The 23,865-nt window shown below is 42.2% G+C and overlaps 1 protein-coding gene across 1 annotated transcript; it reads left to right on the forward strand.

The window, feature by feature from the left end:
- The first annotated feature begins 885 nt into the window (after positions 1-885).
- On the forward strand, positions 886-9,721 carry LOC110503695 (proteasome subunit alpha type-6). The gene is made up of 7 exons (XM_021582156.2): positions 886-1,216; positions 1,684-1,778; positions 2,085-2,166; positions 3,825-3,980; positions 8,695-8,873; positions 8,991-9,085; positions 9,255-9,721. The coding sequence occupies exons 1-7, from the start codon at positions 1,141-1,143 to the stop codon at positions 9,310-9,312; spliced, it is 741 nt and encodes a 246-aa protein (XP_021437831.1). The 5' UTR covers positions 886-1,140; the 3' UTR covers positions 9,313-9,721.
- The last annotated feature ends 14,144 nt before the right edge of the window (positions 9,722-23,865 follow it).

Below are 23,865 nucleotides of genomic sequence, written 5' to 3' on the forward strand. Positions count from 1 at the left end.
ACCCACTCGTAGCACGTGCTCCAGCAGGTATATCTCACTGGTCACCCCCAAAGCCAATTCCTCCTTTGGTCGCCTTTCCTTCCAGTTCTCTGCTGCCACTGACTGGAACGAACTGCAAAAATCACTGAAGCTGGAGATTCCCATCTCCCTCACTAGCTTAAAGAACCAGCTGTCAGAGCAGCTCACAGATCACTGCACCTGTTCATAGCCCATCTGTACACAGCCCATCTATCTACCTCATTCCCATACTGTATTTATTTATTTAGCTCCTTTTGCACCACAGTATCTCTACTTGCACATCCATCTTTTGCACATCTAACATTCCAGTGTTTAATTGCCATATTGTAATTACTTCGCCACCATGGCCTATTTATTGCCTTAATAACTCCCTTATTTGACCTTATTTGCACTCACTGCATATAGGTTTTGTTTTCTTTTTTTCTACTGTATGACTGTATGTTTTGTTAATTCCATGTGTAACTCTGTGTTGTTGTATGTGTCGAACTGCTATGCTTTATCTTGGCCAGGTCGCAGTTGTAAATGAGAACTTGTTCTCAACTAGCTTACCGGATTAAATAAAGGTGAAATAATAGAACAAATAAAAATGTAATGGACACAAGATCCATAGGTAAGCGTGTACATTCCAATGTAAGTATGCCCCCAATGCAATTCTGAAGTCGAATACATCCACAGTGCAATTTCAACCAATTATTTTGCATCAAATTAATTAATTATGATATTTTGTTGAATTTGTATAGCAACATTCCAACCTTGTTTAGCATTATAGTCCAATTTTGGCATGATTCCACTATTTTTATCTGCTTGCTTTAGTTTAAATTCAAAACTTTTATTTTGAAACTAGATTCCACTATTGTTGCTCACGCTATTGTTGTTCACAACACACATGTGTCAGTCTTCTCATGGTTCATTGAAAAAAGAAAGAGAAAGTAAAACTCCACCGGGAAGCTTAACAAACACCTTTATCATCGTCTGCTCTCTATTGTAGACTGTTCTTCTTGTTTTACTGCAACAGACAACAACGGTGAATATAGTCCTATAAGGCTATTAGGATACTGCAGAAAAGGTAACAGGTAACTCGCCGAAAGTTCACTGTAGGTGAGCATCATTTGACGCAAAGCAATGTCCCGTGGTTCGAATGCTGGATTTGACCGACACATTACGATTTTTTCTCCAGAGGGCCGCCTCTATCAAGTCGGTGAGATATTTTGTTTAATTTCTCCAGTTTTGTTTCGAGCAGGGGACGACCTAGGCTAGTCTAGCATCTGTATATGTATCGTTCTATACCATTTAAAATCATCTAAGATATTCGCGCAGTGAATGTTGCAGCGCTGTAGCTGTATGTGACGATGAGCATCCCCATAGGCCAAACGTGTTGGTGTATTGTGATTATAACCATATTGTGATTATAAACATATTGTGATTGTATATTTCACATAGCATGTGGGGGGGGGGGGGGGGGGGGACTACAAATGTTTTAAATATGTGTTACTTCTCTGTGGTATAATATGTCCGCCAATAAAGCGATCTACCAATGTTTGGGACTTTCCCATGAGCACCTTTAGACCTATAGTGTTCCAAGCCCCCTGTTTACCCCATGCAGCTTTTAAAAGTTAGCCTTTATTTAAGAAGTATAATCTCATGTTCTCGTGTGTTGTCCCTCAGAATATGCCTTCAAAGCCATCGCGCAGGGTGGGTTGACATCACTGGGCGTGCGGGGGACAGACTGTGCTGTGGTGGTCACACAGAAGAAAGTGCCGGTAAGATATTCATAATCTGTCTTTAGCTCCATCTCCATGTACCAGGAACTTCTGTCTTAGTTGTCTTTGACTTCATCCAAATTAGAAAAAGAATATTGATATCTGGCGTTAGAGAAAGAGTCAGTCATGAACAGTGAAGCATGACAGAGTGGTGTCTCGAGCATTTCTGCTGACTGGGCACACGCCACTGATTTGTTAAAGCTTGTCCAATCGAAATATTAGATTGTGGCACCAACCCAATATTCATAACAACAATGAGGTATCATCTACTATATGTATATATGTGACCCTGTCATTATAATACAGGACAAGCTGCTGGATTCTGCCACTCTGACCAACATGTACCCACTTACCCCACGCATTGGATGTGTGATGACAGGACACAATGGTGTGTATAATGGCATCTCACATCTCACACACACACACACACACACACACACACACACACACACACACACACACACACACACACACACACACACATACATACATACATACATACATACATACATACATACATACACATACACACCAGTGGTGGTTGGTGCCGTTTAAGGTGAGGGAGGACATTTTTATTTATTTTTAAGAGCATGGCCTTATTTCTACTACAGCATATTGGATGACTGTCATTCATATTCCATGCACCCACTTCAATGTAACATCGATAGGGTTAGGCTACTACATGATACTCAAATGATCCCTATACCCATTAAGAGGTTGCTACAACCTAGCCTATGAATGAAAGATTACAACACAGGTCGAGAGAAAATGTTGGTGACAGACAGTGACACACGGACAGACAGTGGCACATTTAATACCGCTGATCTAGGGTGTAATCGTTAGTCAATTAGTCAACAATTGCAAACAAGTTTCTATTGGTCAAATTCAGGTATTTTTATCCCTGTTTGCTTTAATTTAAGAAGCGTTTTTCAACAGAATTGGTGGAATGAATTCATCTCTGGTCACGCATAGTTGACATTCATAGCAGCCACGTTGTATTCCTGCTCGCATCTATGCGCTGTCCTCCTCTCACCTCTTCCCTTCGTTTGTGGACTTCAATGCACAATACATCAGCTGTAAGTGACCAGGCGAAATAACCTTTCCAAGCCAAACCGTACCATAACTGCTACACACAGCCTACATCGTTGTTACCATATTAGCTAAAGTAACATCAAAGTCAACATAGCTAATAGAACTAACGTGTTAGTAAACCCGCTACAATCATGCTGTAACTTTATAGTGTATAGTTAGTTAGCAGTTTAGCACTTACACCGGCAGCCTGGTGGCAATAAATTAGTAAAACTAAAAGCTTACCTTGACTTGGAAAGGTTCCAGAGTTGTGGTGGATAGTCATAGCTAGCTAGCTAACATAGCATCTGTCTTTTTGAGCAGGGTATTTGAGTAGGCTAAACTAGCTAGCTGCATTTGCTAGCTAATTAAGTGAAACTGAAAGTGAAAAAAATGACAATCTCTCTCTTGCTTCTCCTTAATTTTTGAAGAAATCAATTTGTTAAAACTATTGTCTTTCTCTCTCTTTAAGTCAACTACTCACTATATTTCATGCACTGCAGTGCTAGCTAACTGTAGCTTATGCTTTCAGTACTAGATTAATTATCTGATCCTTTGATTGGGTGGACAACATGTCAGTCCATGCTGCAAGAGCTCTGATAGGTTGGAGGACGTCCTCCGGAAGATGTCATAATTATTGTGTAAGTCTATGGAAGGGGGTGAGACCCATGAGCCTCCTAGGTTTTGTATCGAAGTCAATGTACCCAGAGGAGGACGGAAGCTAGCTGTCCTCCGGCTATACCATGCTACCATACAGAGTGCTGTTGAGGCTACTGTAGACTGTCATTGCAGCAAAACAGTGTGTTTTAATAAATTATTTGGTAACGTGAATATATTTAGTGTAGTTTTATTTAAATGTTTTATTATTTTTAATTTGATGAAATTTCACTGAGAAGGATGGTCCTCCCCTTTCTCCTCTGAGGAGCCTCCACTGTCACACACACGCATCCTTTTACTCTCTCTTCCTCTCCCCCTCAGCGGACAGTCGATCCCAGGTCCACAGGGCACGAGTGGAGGCTGCCGAATGGAAGTACAAGTTTGGCTATGACATCACAGCAGACATGTTGTGTCGGAGAATGGCGGACATCTCCCAGGTCTACACACAGAACGCTGAGATGAGACCTTTGGGATGCTGTGAGTGGTGTACCCCTGTCCTCCTGTCACTATGTCTCTCTGTCCTCTTCCTCTCCATTGATTCACTCCCTCTCTCCCTTACCATTAGTCCCCTAGTTCCTTCTCCGGCCGACTGTATATCTCCTTTCTTTCAATACCTCTATACACCCTTTTTTCCTCTCCCTGATTGCCCAGTAATAACGTTTTTTTTTTATCACCTTGCCGCATTTTTCAAATGTAAGTGGTATATTTACATAACTCTAAACTGATAACACTTGTAATGCCCCCTATCTTATGTTTAGAAACTCTCATTGTGCTTTCATTGGGGTTTCTCACATCTTTCACCCCTGAGTCATTCATGCAAAATCAACGTGTTACGTGAAATACCCAGAGAACATTTCGTTTAGTCACCAATACATCAGATAATGATAGGCTCACCATTTAGTCATTTTAACTACCATTTCATCCAAAAGCAAAAAGTACAAGTTACACAATAGAAAGAGTAGTAGATGGTAAATATCATTTTCCATACAGTATTTGACTATAACTTAACATGCACAATTATTTTATAATTTGGCAGGTTGTGAGCATGTTGAGAAATATCTCAGTCTTACGGCTCCATTATCTTTTTACAGTACATGCGTAGGACAAATAAATCAGAAATGGGGGTATTGTAAAACAGTTGGCTACTGTAAAAACATAGCAGTGTTGTAAGCCATTTCTTCCCCATGCAACGTTCCACAAGATCACCTTTTCTACGTGACTTGTCAACTGCTTCAGTATCGCCTGTCTCTCTGCTTGAAATTCATCATCTTACAGTGTATCTATAAAATTGTTATTTTATATATATTGTTTTAAATGTATTGTTTTATAAACCAGGTGGTTCAAGCCCTGAATGCTGATTGGCTGAAAGCCGTGGTATAGACCGTATACCATGGGTATGACATAAGAAAAAGTACTATTTACTGGTCTAATTACGTTGGTAACTAGTTTATAATAGCAATAAGGCACCTCTGGGATTTGTGGTATATTGCCAATATACCCCGGCTAAGGACTGTATCCAGGCACTCTGCGTTACATCGTGCCTAAGAACAGCCCTTAGCCGTGGTATATTGGCCATATACCTCATCTCCTCAAGCCTTATTGTTTAAATATACAACCCAGGTATTTCAGCAGTGCATTGTACACTACACTATCATTCCAGACGGTAGAACAATAGAGTGATGCTTTCCACTTTGTCCTATTAAGGCACACTGATGGAGAATGATGATGTAGTATTTACAGCCACATCCATATGTGATTCGGTTTTACCTTACAACATAAAATTGATGTCCAATTGATACATTTATACATACAAATGATATAGTTTTATGGTGATCAGCAGTTATCAAACTAAACTGCGTTCGTAAAGTATTCAGACCCCTTGACTTTTTCCACATTTTGTTACGTTACAGCCTTATTCTAAAATTGATTACATTATTTTTTTCCCCTCATCAATCAACACAGAATACCTCATAATGACAAAGAGAAAACAGTTTTTTAGACATTTTTGCAAATGTATTAACAGAAAAAACAGAAATATAACATTTACATAAGTATTCAGACAGTTTATTCAGTACTTTGTTGAAGCAACTTTGGCAGTGTTTACAGCCTTGAGTCTTCTTGGGTATGACACTACAAGTTTGGCACACCTGTATTGGGGAGTTTCTCCCATTCTTCTCTGCAGATCCTCTCAAGCTCTGTCAGGTTGGATGGAGAGCGTCGCTGCACAGCTATTTTCAGGTCTTTTCAGAGATGTTCAATCGGGTTCAAGTCCGGGCTCTGGCTGGGCCACTCAAGGACATTCAGAGACTTGTCCCAAAGCCACACCTGCATTGTCCTGGCTGTTTGCTTTGGGTTGTTGTCCTTTTGGAAGGTGAACCTTCGCCCCTAGTCTGAGGTCCTGAGTGCTCTGGAGCAGGTTTTCATTAAGGATCTCTCTGTACTTTGCTCCATTCATCTTTCCCTCGATCCTGACTAGTCTCCTAGTCCATGCCGCTGAAAAACATCCCCACAGCATGATGTTGCCACAACCATGCTTTACCATAGGGATGGTGCCAGGTTTCCTCCAGATGTGATGCTTAGCATTCAGGCCAAAGAGTTCAATCTTGGTTTTATCAACCAGAGAATCTTGTTTCTCATGGTCTGAGAGTCCTTTAGGTGCCTTTTGGCAAACTCCAAGCTGGCTGTCATGTGCCTTTTACTGAGGAGTGGCTTCCGTCTGCCCACTCTACCATAAAGGCCTGATTGGTGGAGTGCTGCAGAGATGGTTGTCCTTCTGGAAGGTTCTCTCATCTCCACAGAGGAACTCTGGAGCTCTGTCAGAGGGACCATCTCTTCTCTTGGTCACCTCCCTCAGTTTGGCCGGGGTTGGTGATTCCAAACTTGTTCCATTTAAGAATGATGAAGGCCACTGTGTTCTTGGGGACCTTCAATGCTGCATAATTATTTTGGTACCCTTCCCCAGATCTGTGCCTCGACACAATCCTGTCTCGGAGGTCTACGGACAATTTCTTCGACCTCATGGCTTGGTTTTTGCTCTGACATGCACCGTCAACTGTGGGACGTTATATAGACAGGTGTGTGCCTTTCCAAATCATGTCCAATCAATTGGATTTACCACAGGTGGACTCCAATCAAGTTGTAGAAACACCTCAAGGATGATCAAAGGAAACAGGATGCACCTGAGCTCAATTTTGAGTCTCATAGCAAAGGGTCTGAATACTTATGTAAATAAGGTATTTCTGGTTTTTATTTTTAATAAATTTGCTTAATTTTCTAAAAACCTGTTTTCGCTTTGTCACTGTGGAGTATTTTGTGTATATTGATGTGACGAAACAATATAATTTTATCAATTTCATAATAAGGTTGGAACGTAACAAAACGTGGAAAAGGGGAAGGGGTCTGAATATTTTCCCGAATGCACTGTACATTAACTAGGCACTACATAGTGTTGGTTCAGTAGTAATCCGTTTTCAGCAGTCGGATTTAAGTAATAGTTAATTGTATTGTTAACAGATGACAAGAAAATCATATTAAAAGTCAAGTGAATATTGCATTTTGAAACACAGATACTTATACTGAACAAAAATATAAACACAAAAATATCAACATTTTATTGAGTTACAGTTCGTATGAGGAAATCAGTCAATTGAAATAAATTCATTAGGCCCTAATCTATGAATTTCATTATGACTGGGAACACCGATATGCATCTGTTGGTCAAAGATACCTTAAATATAAATGTAGGGGCGTGGATCAGAAATCCAGTCAGTACCCAAACATTCCCAATGGGTGACATGTCTGGTGAGTATGCAGGCCAGGGAAGAACTGGGACATTTTCAGCTTCCAGGAATTGTGTACAGATCCCTGCATCATACGGCTGTGCATTATCTTGCTGAAACATGAGGTGATGGCGGCAGATGAATGGCACGACAATAGGCTTCAGGATCTCATCACGGTATATCTTTGCATTCAAATTCCCATTGATAAAATGCAATTGTGTTCTTGTCCGTAGCTTATGTCTGTCCATACCATAACCCCACCGCCAGCATGGGGCACTCTGTTCACAACATTGACATCAGCAAACCGCACGCCCACATGACGCCATACACGTGGTCTGCGGTTGTGAGACGGTTGGATGTACTGCCAAATTTCCTAAAACTACGTTGGTGTCACGTCCTGACCATAGAGAGCCCTTATTTTCTATGGTAGAGTAGGTCAGGGGTTTTCTAGTTATTATTTTCTATGTGGGGTTCTAGTTTAGTTTTTCTATGTTGGTGTTTGGTGTGATTCCCAATTAGAGGCAGCTGGCTATCATTGTCTCTAATTGGGGATCATATTTAAGTAGCATTTTTTCCACCTGTGTTTTATGGATATTGTTTTGAGTTAGTGCACGTAGCACCGCTGTAGTCACGGTTAGTTGTTTGTTTCGTTCTTTCTTTGTTGTTTTGTGCGTTTTCAAATAAACGGAAACCATATCGTGCTGCAGTTTGGTCCGATAATTATTCCGACTACCGTGACAGTTGGAGGCAGCTTATGGATAAGAAATGAACATTCACTTCTCTGGCAACAGCTCTGGTGGACATTCCTGCAGTCGCCATGTCAATTGCACACTCCCTAAAAACTTCAGCCATCTGTGACATTGTGTTTTGTGACAAAACTGCACATATTAGTGGTCTTTTATTGTCCCCAGCACAAGGTGGACCTATGTAATGATCATGCTGTTTAATCAGCTTCTTGATGTGCCACACCTGTCAGGTGGATGGATTATCTTGGAAAATGAGAAATGCTCACTAACAGTGATGTAAACAAATGTGTTCACAAAAATTTAGCAAAATAAGCTTTTTGTGCTTATGGAACATTTCTGGGATCTTTTATTTCAGCTCATGAAACATGGGACCAACACTTCACATGTTGCATTTATATTTCTGTTCAGTAGATAGAATATGTATCCAAATTGAAAGAGTGATTTGGTGCAGTGAACAAAAGACTGAATGTATTTGTTGCACCCAGTCAACTGAAGATGTGCTGAGAGTTTTTAAACATGAGTCATTTTGATGATCTGTTTAGATTTTTGTGCTTTGTGTTGTGAAAATGGCACCAAAGGGATTTAAAAAATCTATGTGCAGTAGGTGAGTCCTAACTCCCACACAGAGGACTCAGACCCATATCCTTCTCCTCCCAATGTCTCCAGGTATGATCTTGGTGGCCATGGACCCCCAGCTGGGTCCCATGCTGTATAAGTGTGACCCGGCAGGCTACTTCTGTGGCTTCAGGGCCACCAGCGTGGGGGCCAAGCAGACAGAGGCTAACAGCTACCTGGAGAAGAAACTGAAAAAGAGGCCAGAGCTGTCATATGAGATTACTGTGGAGGTAGGCGGATGGATACACCTGGATACTCATGGAAACATCTGGCGAAAAGTGAAAGTCTGTACTGTATTCAATCTCTCTCTCTACTCTCTCTGTTTCTTTCACTCTCTCCTCCTATAGTTGGCCATCTCCTGTCTCTCTTCTATTCTGTCCATGGACTTCAAGCCCAGTGAAATTGAAGTGGGTGTGGTCACTAAGGAAAGCCCCAAGTTCAGGTACTATACTATCACAGTAACTGCATTTTGTCATCACTGTTTTTTTATATGCTCATATGGTAATGTTCAAGGATTTAAACAAGGGAACAACAGACAAAATTCTCTCTTTCTGTCTCCCCAACCCTGGTTTCTAACATCCACTCTCATCTTCTCTTCTTTCCTCTCACAGGACACTCTCTGAGACAGAGATCGACACTCACCTGGTGGCCATTGCTGAGCGGGAGTAGAGGTGCAGCCATCCACATACAGTACTTCAGGTGTCAGGCTGACTAACTAATAGACTAGCCTAGTGGTTCAGTAATAGGACAATAATTCTACTTCAGTACAATACTTGGATATGTTTCTACTTTCCAACTATTTACATCTGCACAGGTTGATTTTCACCTTCAGTCTGCATATCAAATCTTCTAGAACATACCGCCAGGCTGTAACTAGAATTCCCATGTTGTTGGATTGGTTTGATCGTGTGAATCGTTTCATCCATCCTATTGTCTGTATCTCATTGAACCCCATTGTTTATGACCACCTAAATGGGTTTTAGCTGCCCGTGTTGCCTAACGCTCTGTTAGTCATGTCATCTATCACCTGCCACAGAAACACTGTCTAACAGAATAAAACACATCAAGTAAAACAAAAGAACACTAATATCCTTTTTTTTATTCTGATATGCTTAGATGTTTTCTGTAGAATCACAAAAGACACAGTAGTACTTAACTTTTTGTATTTTGTTTGATTCGATACATGTAACTAGAATCCTGGGTCCGTATTCACGACATGTCTTAAGAGTAGGAGTGTTGGGGCCGTATCCACAAAACGTCTCCCCCCGAAAAGGTCCTAGGAATCCTGTTGTATCATTTTTTAAGACAAAAAAAACCTCCCAGCTCAGAGTAGGTTTCAGGATGACGTTTTTTAAGACACTGCTCAGGCAATCTCTGAGCCAGGCGTAAAATCTATTCATAAAAGTTTATCTCGGATGGTGATCACGACAAATTGAGGTACCGCAAAGGATAGATTGTGATGACGATCAAATCATTTGCCTATAACGGTGCTCTGAGACGCTTTGAGGATACAGGTACTGATCTAGGATCGGTTTTGCCTTTTAAATCATAATGAAAAGATCCTCGACCAGTACTCCTACTCTGGGACAGTTTGTGAATATGGGCCCAGACATCGAACAATAATTCAGGCACAAATGAGTAACACACACATTCTATTCCAATTCTCCCACTGACCATGACCTCACTTCTCTGTTCCACACTGTTTCCGTCTGAATCCCACTGTAGAAGAGGCTGTAGAAGACACCTCAGTACTGGGCCAGTAGATGGTGGGATAGAGATAATGATGGGAGTTTCAGCAGGTATTAGGGAGAGAGGAATCCAGTTCACAATACACCAGATAACCAGTGGATGGCGATGTTGCTTAACTTGTGATATCCTCCCCCTTGCGGCCTTGCTACCGCTTCAGCACAAAGCATGCATGCACAGGTGCCTCGTTGGTACTTCATAGAGCCATGTTGATGTTTTTTTTGCCTGTTGATTATGCAATGATACATTTTTGTGGGCTTTATAATTCAGGTTTATTAATTATATTATTGCCACATGCTATTGCTTTGGAATAAAGGTAAAAAAATATACATAAATACAATAAAATGTTGTGCACTACTTTTGACCAGTGCCCTATGGGCCCTATGGGCCCTGGTTAAAAGTAGTGCACTACTTAGGGATGGGAGACATTTCGGACGTAGCCACTGTCTGATAAAAATGTATCTTCCGTACAATATAGCACTAGGATATTCTGTTAAACCCAAACATCTTCACATCACATCTTATTATTGGTCACATACACATGGTTAGCAGATGTTATTGGTCACGTACACATGGTTAGCAGATGTTATTGATCACATACACATGGTTAGCAGATGTTATTGGTCACATACACATGGTTAGCAGATGTTATTGGTCACATACACATGGTTAGCAGATGTTATTGGTCACGTACACATGGTTAGCAGATGTTATTGGTCACGTACACATGGTTAGCAGATGTTATTGGTCACGTACACATGGTAAGCAGATGTTATTGGTCACATACACATGGTTAGCAATGTTATTGGTCACATACACATGGTTAGCAATGTTATTGGCCACATACACATGGTAAGCAGATGTTATTGGTCACATACACATGGTTAGCAGATGTTATTGGTCACATACACATGGTTAGCAGATGTTATTGGTCACATACACATGGGGAGGCAGGGTAGCCTAGCCTTGTTCTGCCCCTGTTCCTAGGCTGTCATTGAAAATAAGAATTTGTTCTTAACCTTGCCTAGTTAAATAAATATAAAATACACATGGTTAGCAGATGTCATTGTGAGTGTAGCTAAATGCTAGATCTGACAGTGCAGCAGTATCTAACAGCTAATATCAAACAATTCCACAACAAACCTAATATCTAACAGTAAAGGAATGATCTAGTAAAGGAATGGGATGAGAATATATAAGTATAAAATATATGGATGAGCAGTGACAGATGCAATTGATAGTGAAGGATACAGTATACAGTATATACATATGAGATAAGTAATGTGTGATATGTAAACATTCTTAAAGTGACAAGTGTTCCATTTACTAAAGTGGCCAATGATATCAAGTCTGTATGTAGGCAGCAGCCTCTCTGTGTTAGTGGTGGCTGTTTAACAGTCTGATGGCCTTGAGATAGAAGCTGTATTTCAATCTCTCTGTCCCAGCTTTGATGCACTGACCTTGCCTTCTGGATGGAAGCGGGGTGAACAGGTAGTGGCTCGGTTGGTTATCGTCCTTGATTATCTTCTTTTGCCTTCCTGTGACATCGGGTGTTGTAGGTGTCCTGGAGGGCAGGTAGTTTGCCCCCGGTGATGCGTTGTGCAGACCACACCACCCTCTGGAGAGCCCTGCGGTTGTGGGCGGTGCCGTTGCTTTACAGCCTGACAGGATGCTCTCGATTGTGCACCTATAAAAGTTAGTGAGGGTTTTTGGTGACAAGCCTCCTGAGGTGGACCACTTCAGTTTGTCGGTGATATGTACACAGAGGAACTTAAAACTTTTCACCTTCTCCACTGCTGTCCCGTTGATGTGGATAGGGGGGGTGCTCCCTTTGCTGTTTCCTGAAGTCCACGATCATCTCAGTTTTGCTGACATTGAGTGAGAAGTTATTTTCCTGACACCACACTCCGAGGGCCCTCACCTCCTCCCTATAGGCTGTCTCGTCGTTGTTGGTAATCAAGCCTAACACTGTAGTGTCGTCTGCAAACTTGATGATTGAGTTGGAGGCGTGTATGGCCACGCAGTTGTGGGTGAACAGGGAGTACAGGAGGGGGCTGAGAACGCACCCTTTTGGGGCCCCAGTGTTGAGGATCAGCGGAGTGGAGATGTTGTTTCCTACCTTCACCACCTGGGGGCTGCCCGTCAGGAAGTCCAGGACCCAGTTGCACAGGGCAGGGTCAAGACCCAGGGACTCAAGCTTAATAATGAGTTTGGAGGGTACTATTGTGTTGAATGCTGAGCTGTAGTCAATGCACAGCATTCTTACATAGGTATTCCTCTTGTCCAGATGGGATAGGGCAGTGTGCAGTGTGATGGCGATTGCATCATCTGTGGACCTGTTGGGACGGTAAGCAAATTGAAGTGGGTCTAGAGTGACAGGTTGGGTAGAGGTGATATGATCCTTGACTAGTCTCTCAAAGCACTGACAGAAGTGAGTGCTCCGGGGCGATAGTCATTTAGTTCAGTTACCTTGGCTTTCTTGGGAACAGGAACAATGGTGGCCCTCTTGAAGCATGGGGGGACAGCAGACTGGGATAGGGATTGATTGAATATGTCCGTAAACACACCAGCCAGCTGGTCTGTGCATGCCCTGAGGACACGACTAGGGATGCCGTCTGGGCCGGCCGTCTTGCGAGGGTTAACATGTTTAAATGTCTTTCTCACTTCGGCCACGGAGAAGGAGAGCCCACAGGCTTTGGTAGTGGGCTGCGTCAGTGGCACTGTATTGTCCTCAAAGCGCACATAGAAGTTATTTAATTTGTCTGGAAGCAAGATGCCGATGTCCGTGACGGGGTTGGTTTTCTTTTTGTAACCTGTGATTGTCTGTAGACCCTGCCACATACGTCTCGTGTCTGAGCCGTTGAATTGCGACTCCACTTTGTCTCTATACTGACTCTTTGCTTGTTTGATTGCCTTACAGAGGGAATAACTACACTGTTTGTACTCTGCCATATTCCCTATCGCCTTGCCATGATTAAATGCGGTGGGACGTGCTTTCAGTTTTGCGCGCATGCTGCCATCAATCCACGGGTTCTGGTTAGGGAAGGTTTTAATAGTCACAGTGGGTACAACATCTCCTATACACTTCCTTATAAACTCGCTCACTGAGTCAGCGTACTAGTCAATGTTGTTCTCTGAGGCTCCCCGAAACATATCTCCCCCCACTCTTGACAGTGTTCTCTTAGGGTAATCAGCAATTCCCATCCTCCATTGTAGACGATTAAAACCTTTAGATAAAGCCAGCCTCAGCCATATTCACTACAATGAAACATACAGACACAAACAAACATCTAATCAAAGACACAATTCTAATCCTGTTGTTTTGAATGGGCCTCACTGCCACAACAGTGTCACAACACTGACACAACACTGTCACAACTAAAGGGGAATAGTGCAATTAGTAAGTCAACCCAGTATTCAGGGTTGGGTTCAAATCCATTTAAATTCAGACAATTCAGGAATTAAACTAAAATTCCAAATCCATTTTATTTCGATAGAGTTTAGGAAAATGTGAATATGATTTTCAGTTTACTTCCTGAATTGACCCCATCCCTGCCAGTATCAGGGAGTAAGGGCCTGTACAGTATGCAACAGTGGTACCATGCTAGCTGGTTGGACTGTATTGGATTGTGCGAAAAGGGAAATTGGATGGCCTTTGTTATGTTTTCTGAACATTTCCTCTTATCTTGACATGGCTGCAGGATGCCACCATTTATATTGGGCTACTGTAATCCAAAAGGGAAAATGCAACTAGTCATGTTCTGTGAAAATAGGTTTTGGACTCATTGGGAACCTAGTCAGTTGCGCAAATAAATGCATTAAAACAAACAGAGTCGTCTGCATTTAACCCAACCCCTCTGAAACTGATATGTGCAGGGGGCCGTCTTAACCAACGGCCTGGGGAGCAGTGCCTTGCTCAAAGGAAGAACAGCTGATTTTCCCACCTTACCTGCTCGGGAATTCAAACCAGTGATCTTTCTGTTACTGGCCCAGCGCTCTTAACCGCTAGGCCATGTGTTGTACTGTATGTATTTGGGCATGTCCAGACAGACAGGTAGTGGCTGCAGCACAGTAGATTACGTCTAGATAGATCATTATGGCTGAACTCACCTGAGCACCCTCACATCAAAACCCAGATTATTGACCCGACAGTACATCTAATGCCTTCACTGGATCAGCTTTTACTTAGCCTTCTACAATAGCAGTACACTAACACACTAAAGCCTATGTCTAAAGTAGAGTAGTATACCATTCATTAAAACACTTGTGTGAAACTTTGTACGTGGCAGATTGCAGTAAACTTGTAATATTCGTTTGATTTCATTCTTACAGAAGAAAAGCAAACTTCATAATAACTTAGTTATGAAATCAAATTGAAGGATTAGGGGACTGTATCAAAGAGGGTTTTGTTACAGGATGTAGGCCTGGTCATAGTTCCTGTAAGAAACCATGTGTTCTTGATGTTCCAGAGAGGCTGATAACAATACAGTGCGTTTGGAAAGTATTCAGACCCCTTCACTTTTGCCACATTTTGTTACGTTACAGCCTTATTCTAAAATTGATTAAATCGTTTTTCCCCCATCATCAATCTACCCCCATAATGAAAAACCAAAAACAGGTTTTTAGACATTTTGGCAAATGTATAAAAAAATAAAAACTGAAATATTACATTTACATTTACAAGTATTCAGACCCTTTACTCAGTACTTTGTTGAAGCACCTTTGCAGCGATTACAGCCTTAAGTCTTCTTGGGTATGACGCTACAAGCTTGGCACAGCTGCATTTGGGGAGTCTCTCCCATTCTTCTCTGCAGATCCTCTCAGGCTCTTTCAGGTTGGATTGGGGGCTTCGCTGCACAGCTATTTTCAGGTCTCTCCAGAGATGTTTGATCGGGTTCAAGTCCGGGCTTTGGCTGGGCCACTCAAGGACATTCCGAGACTTGTCCCAAAGCCACTCCTGCATTGTCTTGGCTGTGTGTTTTGAGTCATTGTCCTGTTGGAAGGTGATCCTTCGCCCAAGTCTGAGGTCCTGAACACTCTGGAGCAGGTTTTCATCTAGGATCCTTCTGTACTTTGCTCTGTTCATCTTTCCCTCGATCCTGACTAGTCTCCCAGTCCCTGCCGCTGAAAAACATCCCCACAGCATGATGTTGCCACTACAATGCTTCACCGTAGGGATTGGACCAGGATTCCTCCAGACATGACACTTGGCATTCAGGCCAAAGAGTTCAATCATGGTTTCATCAGACCTGAGAATCTTGTTTCTCATGGTCTTAGAGTCCTTTAGGTGCCTTTTGGCTAACTTCAAGCCGTCTGTGGCGTCCATCTGGCCACTCTACCATAAAGGCCTGATTGCTGGAGAGATGGTTGTCCTTCTGGATGGTTCTCCCATCTCCACAGAGGAACTCTGGAGCTCTGCCAGTGAACATCGGATTTTTGGTCACCTCCCTGACCAAGGCCCTTCTCCCCCGATTGCTCAGTTTAGCCGGGCGGCCTGCTCGAGGAAGTGTCTTGGTGGTTCCAAACTTCTTCCATTTAAGAATGATGGAGGCCACTGTGTTTTTGGGGACCTTCAATGCTGTAGACATTTTTTGGTACCCTTCCCCAGATCTGTGCCTCAACAGAATCCTGTCTCGGAGCTCTATGGACAATCCTTTTGACCTCATGGCTTGGTTTTTGCTCTGACATGCACTGTCAACTGTGGGACCTTATATAGACAGGTGTGTGCTTTTCCAAATCATGTCCAATCAATTGAATTTACCACAGGTGGACTCCAATCAAGTTGTAGAAACATCTGGATGATCAATGGAACAGGATGCACCTGAACTCAATTTTGAGCCTCTTAGCAAAGGGTCTGAGTACTTATGTAAATAAGGTATCTTTTAGTTGTATTTTTTATAAATTTGCTAATGTTTCTAAAAACCTGTTCGCTTTGTCGTTATGATGTATTGTGTGTAGATTGATCTGGGATTTTCTTCTTAAATCAATTTTAGAATAAGGCTGTAACAAAATGTGAAAAAAGTGAAGGGGTCTGAATACTTTCTGAATGCACTACATACAATTGAAGTCAGAAGTTTACATTAAACTTATGTTGGAGTCATTAAAGTATTTCAACCACTACACAGACTTTTTGTTAACAAACTATAGTTTTGGAAAGTCTGTTAGGACATCTACTTTATGCATGACACAAGTAATTTTTCCAACAATTGTTTACAGACAGATTATTTCACTTATAATTCACAGTATCATAATTCCAGTCATTCCAGTCATTCCAGTCATACCGCTCAGGAAGGAGACGCATTCGGTCTCCTAGAGATGAACGTACTTTGGTGCGAAAAGTGCAAATCAATCCCAGAACAACAGCAAAGTACCTTGTGAAGATGCTGGAGGAAACAGGTACAAAAGTATCTATATCCACAGTAAAACGAGTCCTATATTGACATAACCTGAAAGGCTGCTCAGCAAGGAAGAAGACACTGCTCCTAAACTGCCATAAAAAGCCAGACTTCAGTTTGCAACTGCACATAGGGACAAAGATTGTACTTTTTGGAAAAATGTCCTCTGGTCTGATGAAACAAAAATTATACTGTTTGGCCATAATGACCATCGTTATGTTTGAAGGAAAAAGCGGAAGGAATGCAAGCCGAAGAACACCATCCCAACTGTGAAGCACGGGGGTGGCAGCATCATGTTGTGGGGGTGTTTTGCTGCAGGAGGGACTGGTGCACTTCACAAAACAGATGGCATCATGAGGTAGGAAAATTATGTGGACTTATTGAAGCAACATCTCAAGACATCAGTCAGGAAGTTAAAGCTTGATCGCAAATGGGTCTTCCAAATGGACAATGACCCCAAACATAATTCCAAAGTTGTGTCAAAATGGCTTTGGGACAACAAAGTCAAGGTATTGGAGTGGCCGTCACTAAGACCTGACGTCAATCCTATAGAAAATGTGTGGGCAGAACTGAAAAAGTATGTGCGAGCAAGGAGGCCTACACACCTGACTCAGTTACACCAGTTCTGTCAGGAGGAATGGGCCAAAATTCACCCAACTTATTGTGGGAAGCTGGTGGAAGGCTACCCGAAACATTTGACCCAATTTAAAGGCAATGCTACCAAATACTAATTGAGTGTATGTAAACTTCTGACCCACTGGGAATGTGATGAAAGAAATAAAAGCTGAAAAAATCACTCTCTCTACTATTATTCTGACATTTCAAATTCTTAAAATAAAGTGGTGATTCTAACTGACATAAAACAGAGAATTTGTACTAGGATTAAAATGTCAGGAATTAGTGAAAAACTGAGTTTAAATGTATTTGGCTAAGGTGTATGTAAACGTATGACTTCAACTGTATCTCCTATACATCTGGACTGCATTGGGACAAACAGAATTCATCAGTATCTTCATCTGGTGTGTGCACACTGTGTGTGTTTGTGTGTGTATCTGGTAGTAGTGTGTTGGTCTCTATCGACCTAGTGGGTCTGAAACAGGACACAGTGTGTGTGTGTGTTCACCTTCCCCAAGGTCTGCATAGTGCTGCTCCATCTGTGCCACTCTGGGGATTAACAGCCCAATCCGTCTGTCTGCCTCTCAAAGTGCTGACGGACAGACCCCAGATTAGCACGGGGTTGCAGAGCACTGCCTCCACCAGCAGCAGAAACGGTGGGGGGACTGAGGGACCAGGGAGAGAGAGGAGGGGAGGAGATAGAGAGAGATTATCAGAGCAGTTCCAGAGACTGGGGTGATGGGGGTGTGTGGGGGGGGGGGGGGGGGGGGGGGGGGCAGATTAGAGCAGCACAGAGAGGCATGGAGAGATTAGTACGGCGTAGTGCACAAAGAGATGATGAGGGGGGGGGGGGGTCGGGCCAGGAGATTAACCTTGTTCAGCCACAAGCAACAGCACAACCTGGCCCCACAACAGCCATGTCCTAGTCCCAAATGGCACCCTGTTCCCTATAGAGTGGACTACTTTTGAGCAGGGTCCATAGGTCTCTGATCAAAAGTAGTGCTCTATACAGGGAATAGGATGCAATTTGGGACGCATACTGATTCTCGAGTCTACATTATACTGCATATATTATTCACCCTTCCTGCTTTATGACAGGCCTTAGTCTTACCTAGAGTCAATGATAGTATAGTTCAGAGAGTATTGACATACACACTAAAATGTCACACACTCAATTATATTGAAGTGCTACTGGTAATGTTATACTGAAATGTAACCAGTTGAGGCTGAAGTACACAGATGCATTATCATTCAACGTGTTCTGAGACTTGATGATCCTTCTGCATGCTACAATATAGACTACAGTAAACTAAATCAGAACAGTCTAGTTTACGGGAAACATGCTGACACAACAACCCTATCAAAACTATGCTTCTGTGTTATAGTCTTGTGTTGTATACCTTCGACTAATACTACTACAACTACTACTATTACTATTACAGCTACTATTACAACTACTACTATTGCTACTACTACAACAATTACTACTACTCCAACTACTATTACTACAACTACTACAACTACTGCTACTGCTACTACTACTACTACTACTACTACTAATATCACGACTGCTATTTCTACTTCTACTACAACAACCACTACAACTACTACTATTGCTGCTGCTACTGCTACTACTGCTGTTACTATTATTACTACTGCTACTACAACTACTATTACTACAACAACTACTACTATTAATATTACTACTACTACAACTACTACTACTACTACTACAACTACTAATGCTACTACTACTTCTACAACTACTAGTACTACTACTACGACAACTACTATTATTACTACTACTACTACTACTACTACAACTACTAGTGCTACTACTACTTCTAAAACTACTAGTACTACTACAACAACTACTACTATTACTACTACTACAACAACAACAACTACTACTACTCCAAATACTATTACTACTACTACTACTTCTACAACTACTACTACAAACTACTACTTCTACTACTACAACCACTACTACTATTACTACTAATATCACTACAAGACTGGTCATGGCTCACATCAACACCATTATCCCAGAAACCCTAGACTCCCACAATTTGCATACCTGACTGGTTCCATCACTGCCTGGTATGGCAACTGCTCGGCCTCTGACCGCAAGGCACTACAGAGGGTAGTGCGTACGGCCCAGTACATCACTGGGTCAAAGCTTCCTGCCATCCAGGACCTCTGTACCTGGTGGTGTCAGAGGAAGGCCCTAAAAATTGTTAAAGACTCCAGCCACCCTAGTTATAGACTGTTCTCTCTGCTACCGCACGGCAAGCGGTACCGGAGCACCAAGTCTAGGTCCAAGAGACTTCTAAACAGCTTCTACCCCCAAGCCATAAGACTCCTGAACATCTAGACAAATGGCTACCCAGACTATTTGCATTGCCCTCCCCTCTTACACCTCTGTTACTCTCTGTTGTTATCCCCTATGCATAGTCATTATAATAACTCTACCTACATGTACATATTGCCTCAATTTCTTAGACTAACTGGTGACCCTGCACATTGACTCTGTGCCGGTATCCCCCTGTACATAGTCTCGCTATTGTTATTTTACTGCTGCTCTTTAATTGCTTGTTACTTTGATTTCTTATTCATATATATATATATATAATATATGTGTATGTGTATATATACAGTATATCACAAAAGTGAGTACACCCCTCACATTTTGGTAAATATTTGAGTATATCTTTTCATGTGACAACACTGAAGAAATTACACTTTGCTACAATGTAAAGTAGTGAGTGTACAGCTTGTATAACAGTGTAAATTTGCTGTCCCTTCAAAATAACTCAACACACAGCCATTAATGTCTAAACCGCTGACAACAAAAGTGAGTACACCCCTAAGTGAACATTTCCAAATTGGGCCCAAAGTGTCAATATTTTGTGTGGCCACCATCATTTTCTAGCACTGCCTTAACCCTCTTGGGCATGGAGTTCACCAGAGCTTCACAGGTTGCCACTGGAGTCCTCTTCCACTCCTCCATGACGACATCACGGAGCTGGTGGATGTTAGAGACCTTGCACTCCTCCACCTTCCATTTGAGGATGCCCCACAGATGCTCAATAGGGTTTAGGTCTGGAGACATGCTTGGCCAGTCCATCACCTTTACCCTCAGCTTCTTTAGCAAGGCAGTGGTCGTCTTGGAGGTGTGTTTGGGGTCATTTTCATGTTGGAATACTGCCCTGCGGCCCAGTCTCCGAAGGGAGGGGGCTCATGCTCTGCTTCCGTATGTCACAGTACATGTTGGCATTCATGGTTCCCTCAATGACCTGTATCTCCCCAGTGCCGGCAGCACTCATGCAGCCCCAGACCATGACACTCCCACCACCATGCTTGACTGTAGGCAAGACACACTTGTCTTTGTACTCCTCACCTGGTTGCCGCCACACACACTTGACACCATCTGAACCAAATAAGTTTATCTTGGTCTCATCAGACCACAGGACATGGTTCCAGTAATCCATGTCCTTAGTCTGCTTGTCTTCAGCAAACTGTTTGCGGGCTTTCTTGTGCATCATCTTTAGAAGAGGCTTCCTTCTAGGACGACAGCCATGCAGACCAATTTGATGCAGTGTACGGCATATGGTCTGAGCACTGACAGGCTGACCCCCCACCCCTTCAACCTCTGCAGCAATGCTGGCAGCACTCATACAGCTATTTCCCAAAGATATGGATATGGATATGACACTGAGCACGTGCACTCAACTTCTTTGGTCGACCATGGCGAGGCCTGTTCTGAGTGGAACCTGTCCAGTTAAACCGCTGTATGGTCTTGGCCACCGTGCTGCAGCTCAGTTTCAGGGTCTTGGGAATCTTCTTATAGCCCAGGCCATCTTTATGTAGAGCAACAATTCTTTTTTTCAGATCCTCAGAGAGTTCTTTGCCATGAGGTGCCATGTTGAACTTCCAGTGACCAGTCAGTATGAGTGAGTGTGAGAGCGATGACACCAAATTTAACACACCTGCTCCCCATTCACACCTGAGACCTTGTAACACTAACAAGTCACATGACATCAGGGAGGGAAAATGGCTAATTGGGCCCAATTTTGATATTTTCACTTAGGGGTGTACTCACTTTTGTTGTCAGCGGTTTAGACATTAATGGCTGTGTGTTGAGTTATTTTGAGGGGACAGCAAATTTACACTGTTATACAAGCTGTACACTCACTACTTTACATTGTAGCAAAGTGTCATTTCTTCAGTGTTGTCACATGAAAATATATACTCAAATATTTACAAAAATGTGAGTGGTGTACTCACTTTTGTGATATAATGTGTATATATATATATATATATATATATATATATATATATATATATATATATATATATATATATATATATATGAATATGAATAAGAAGTAAAAGTAACAAGCAATTAAAGAGCAGCAGTAAAAATAACAATATATGTATATATATATATGTATATCTGTTTTTTTTAAACTGCATTGTCTGTTAGGGGCTCATAAGTAAGCAATTCACTGTCTACACCTGTTGTATTTGGCGCATGTGCCTAATTTGATACTACTTATATTTGATACTACTACTAGTTCTACAATTACTACTATTATTACTACTACTACAACTAACTACTACTACGACTAATATCACTACTACTACAACTACTACTACTACTGCTTCTACTACAACTACTACTACTATTACTACTACCACTCCTACAACTACTACAACTCATACTACTACTACTACTAGTACTACTAATACTACTACTACAACTACTACTACTACCAATCAGGTAGGCTCCCCTCACAGCTTCCTATTTAAAAGTAGATGTGCGTGTGTGTGTGCGTGCGCACGAATACACTGTCAACATTGTTATTGCGGGTTTGATTGAATATGGTCATCAGATGTGCTGGAATATGAGTACAGTAACAGAGTGAGGGGCTTAATGTTCAGGCTCCTCACACTGGCCCTCACACTGGCCCTCACACGTGTTCTTCAGATCTCACTGTTCCAGTAGTAGACCAGGCCAGAGGGGAGGGAGTGGGGTGGAAATGTGCCAGAGGTTTCAGCTGGAGCCTGTGCACACACTCTCTCTAGCTCTCTCACTCTCTCACTCTCTTTCTCTCGTTTTCTCTCTCTGTCTGGCACTCTGACCACATCACTGTCATTGACTACTCTGCTCTAGGCCTCCCCCTACTGACTGCTCTTGTTATAGCAGCTACAGTGCATTCGGAAAGTATTCAGATCCCTTCACTTTTTCCACATTTTGTTACGTTGCAACCTTATTCCAAAATGGATTCAATTCATTATTTTCCTCATCAGTCTACACACAATACCCAATAATAACAAAGTGAAAACAGGTTTTTTTTACTTCACCTGAAAGTTTCAAAATGGAGTATATATATTTGTTTTAAATTATTATTATTTATTTTTTTTACCCCTTTTTCTCCCCAATTTCGTGGTATCCAATCTTGTTTCATCGCTACAACTCCCGTACGGGCTCGGGAGAGACGAAGGTTGAATGTCATGCGTCCTCCGATACACAACCCAACCAGCCGCACCAACCCGGAAGCCAGCCGCACCACCTGGCAACCTTGGTTAGCGCGCACTGCGCCCGGCCCGCCACAGGAGTCGCTGGTGCGCGATGAGACAAGGACATCCCTACCGACCAAGCCCTCCCTAACCCGGACGACCAAGCCCTCCCTAACCCGGACGACGCTAGGCCAATTGTGCGTCGCCCCACGGACCTCCCGGTCGCGGCCGGTTACGAAAGAGCCTGGGCGCGAACCCAGGGACTCTGATGGCACAGCTGGCGCCCTTAACCACTGCGCCACCCGGGAGGCCCGTAGAACAGTAATCTAGGTGTGAAATATGCTAATATGCTAACATTAGATAGCTAAATCGGTTGCCTGGCCACAAACATCTTTTAAGAAGATTCATAAGTAGATATTTGAGAAGTTCAAAAGAAAATCATTACAATATTGTTGAGGAATTGCACTTACAAACTATCTTATTAACTTTTTTTCTTAAGAAGCTTCTTAAGTTTTTGTGTAAGAAGTGTTTTGTGAATCCGGCCCCTGTTCTCCATTTATACAGCACTAGGAGAACAAAAATAATACTTTATGTGACAGACTCTTCACTAACCATTACCCTACCCCATTACCTACATCAGTTTGTCCATCCTTTGTGGATTTATTTACTACAGGAAAATGTTGGCAGAATACACAGAGATAGTTACATATATCCTTGTATTAAAAAGTTATATTAGGACATGTTCATTTGCGCTCATGTTCATGAGCTGTTTTCTTTCACTGCCCTGAATCAACAACATTATTTCTTTATTTTCAAGAAATTGCACTAGAAAATATCCAATACCCTTTTTGAGGAATAGCAACTTTGCTTAACTTTCTTCTTAAGTCTACAGTTAAAGGGAAAATGGCAGTTAAGAAGAAATGTCTTCTTAAGAAGGTTT

Source organism: Oncorhynchus mykiss, chromosome 24, assembly GCF_013265735.2.
Source record: "Oncorhynchus mykiss isolate Arlee chromosome 24, USDA_OmykA_1.1, whole genome shotgun sequence".
In the NCBI taxonomy this organism is placed as follows: domain Eukaryota; kingdom Metazoa; phylum Chordata; class Actinopteri; order Salmoniformes; family Salmonidae; genus Oncorhynchus; species Oncorhynchus mykiss.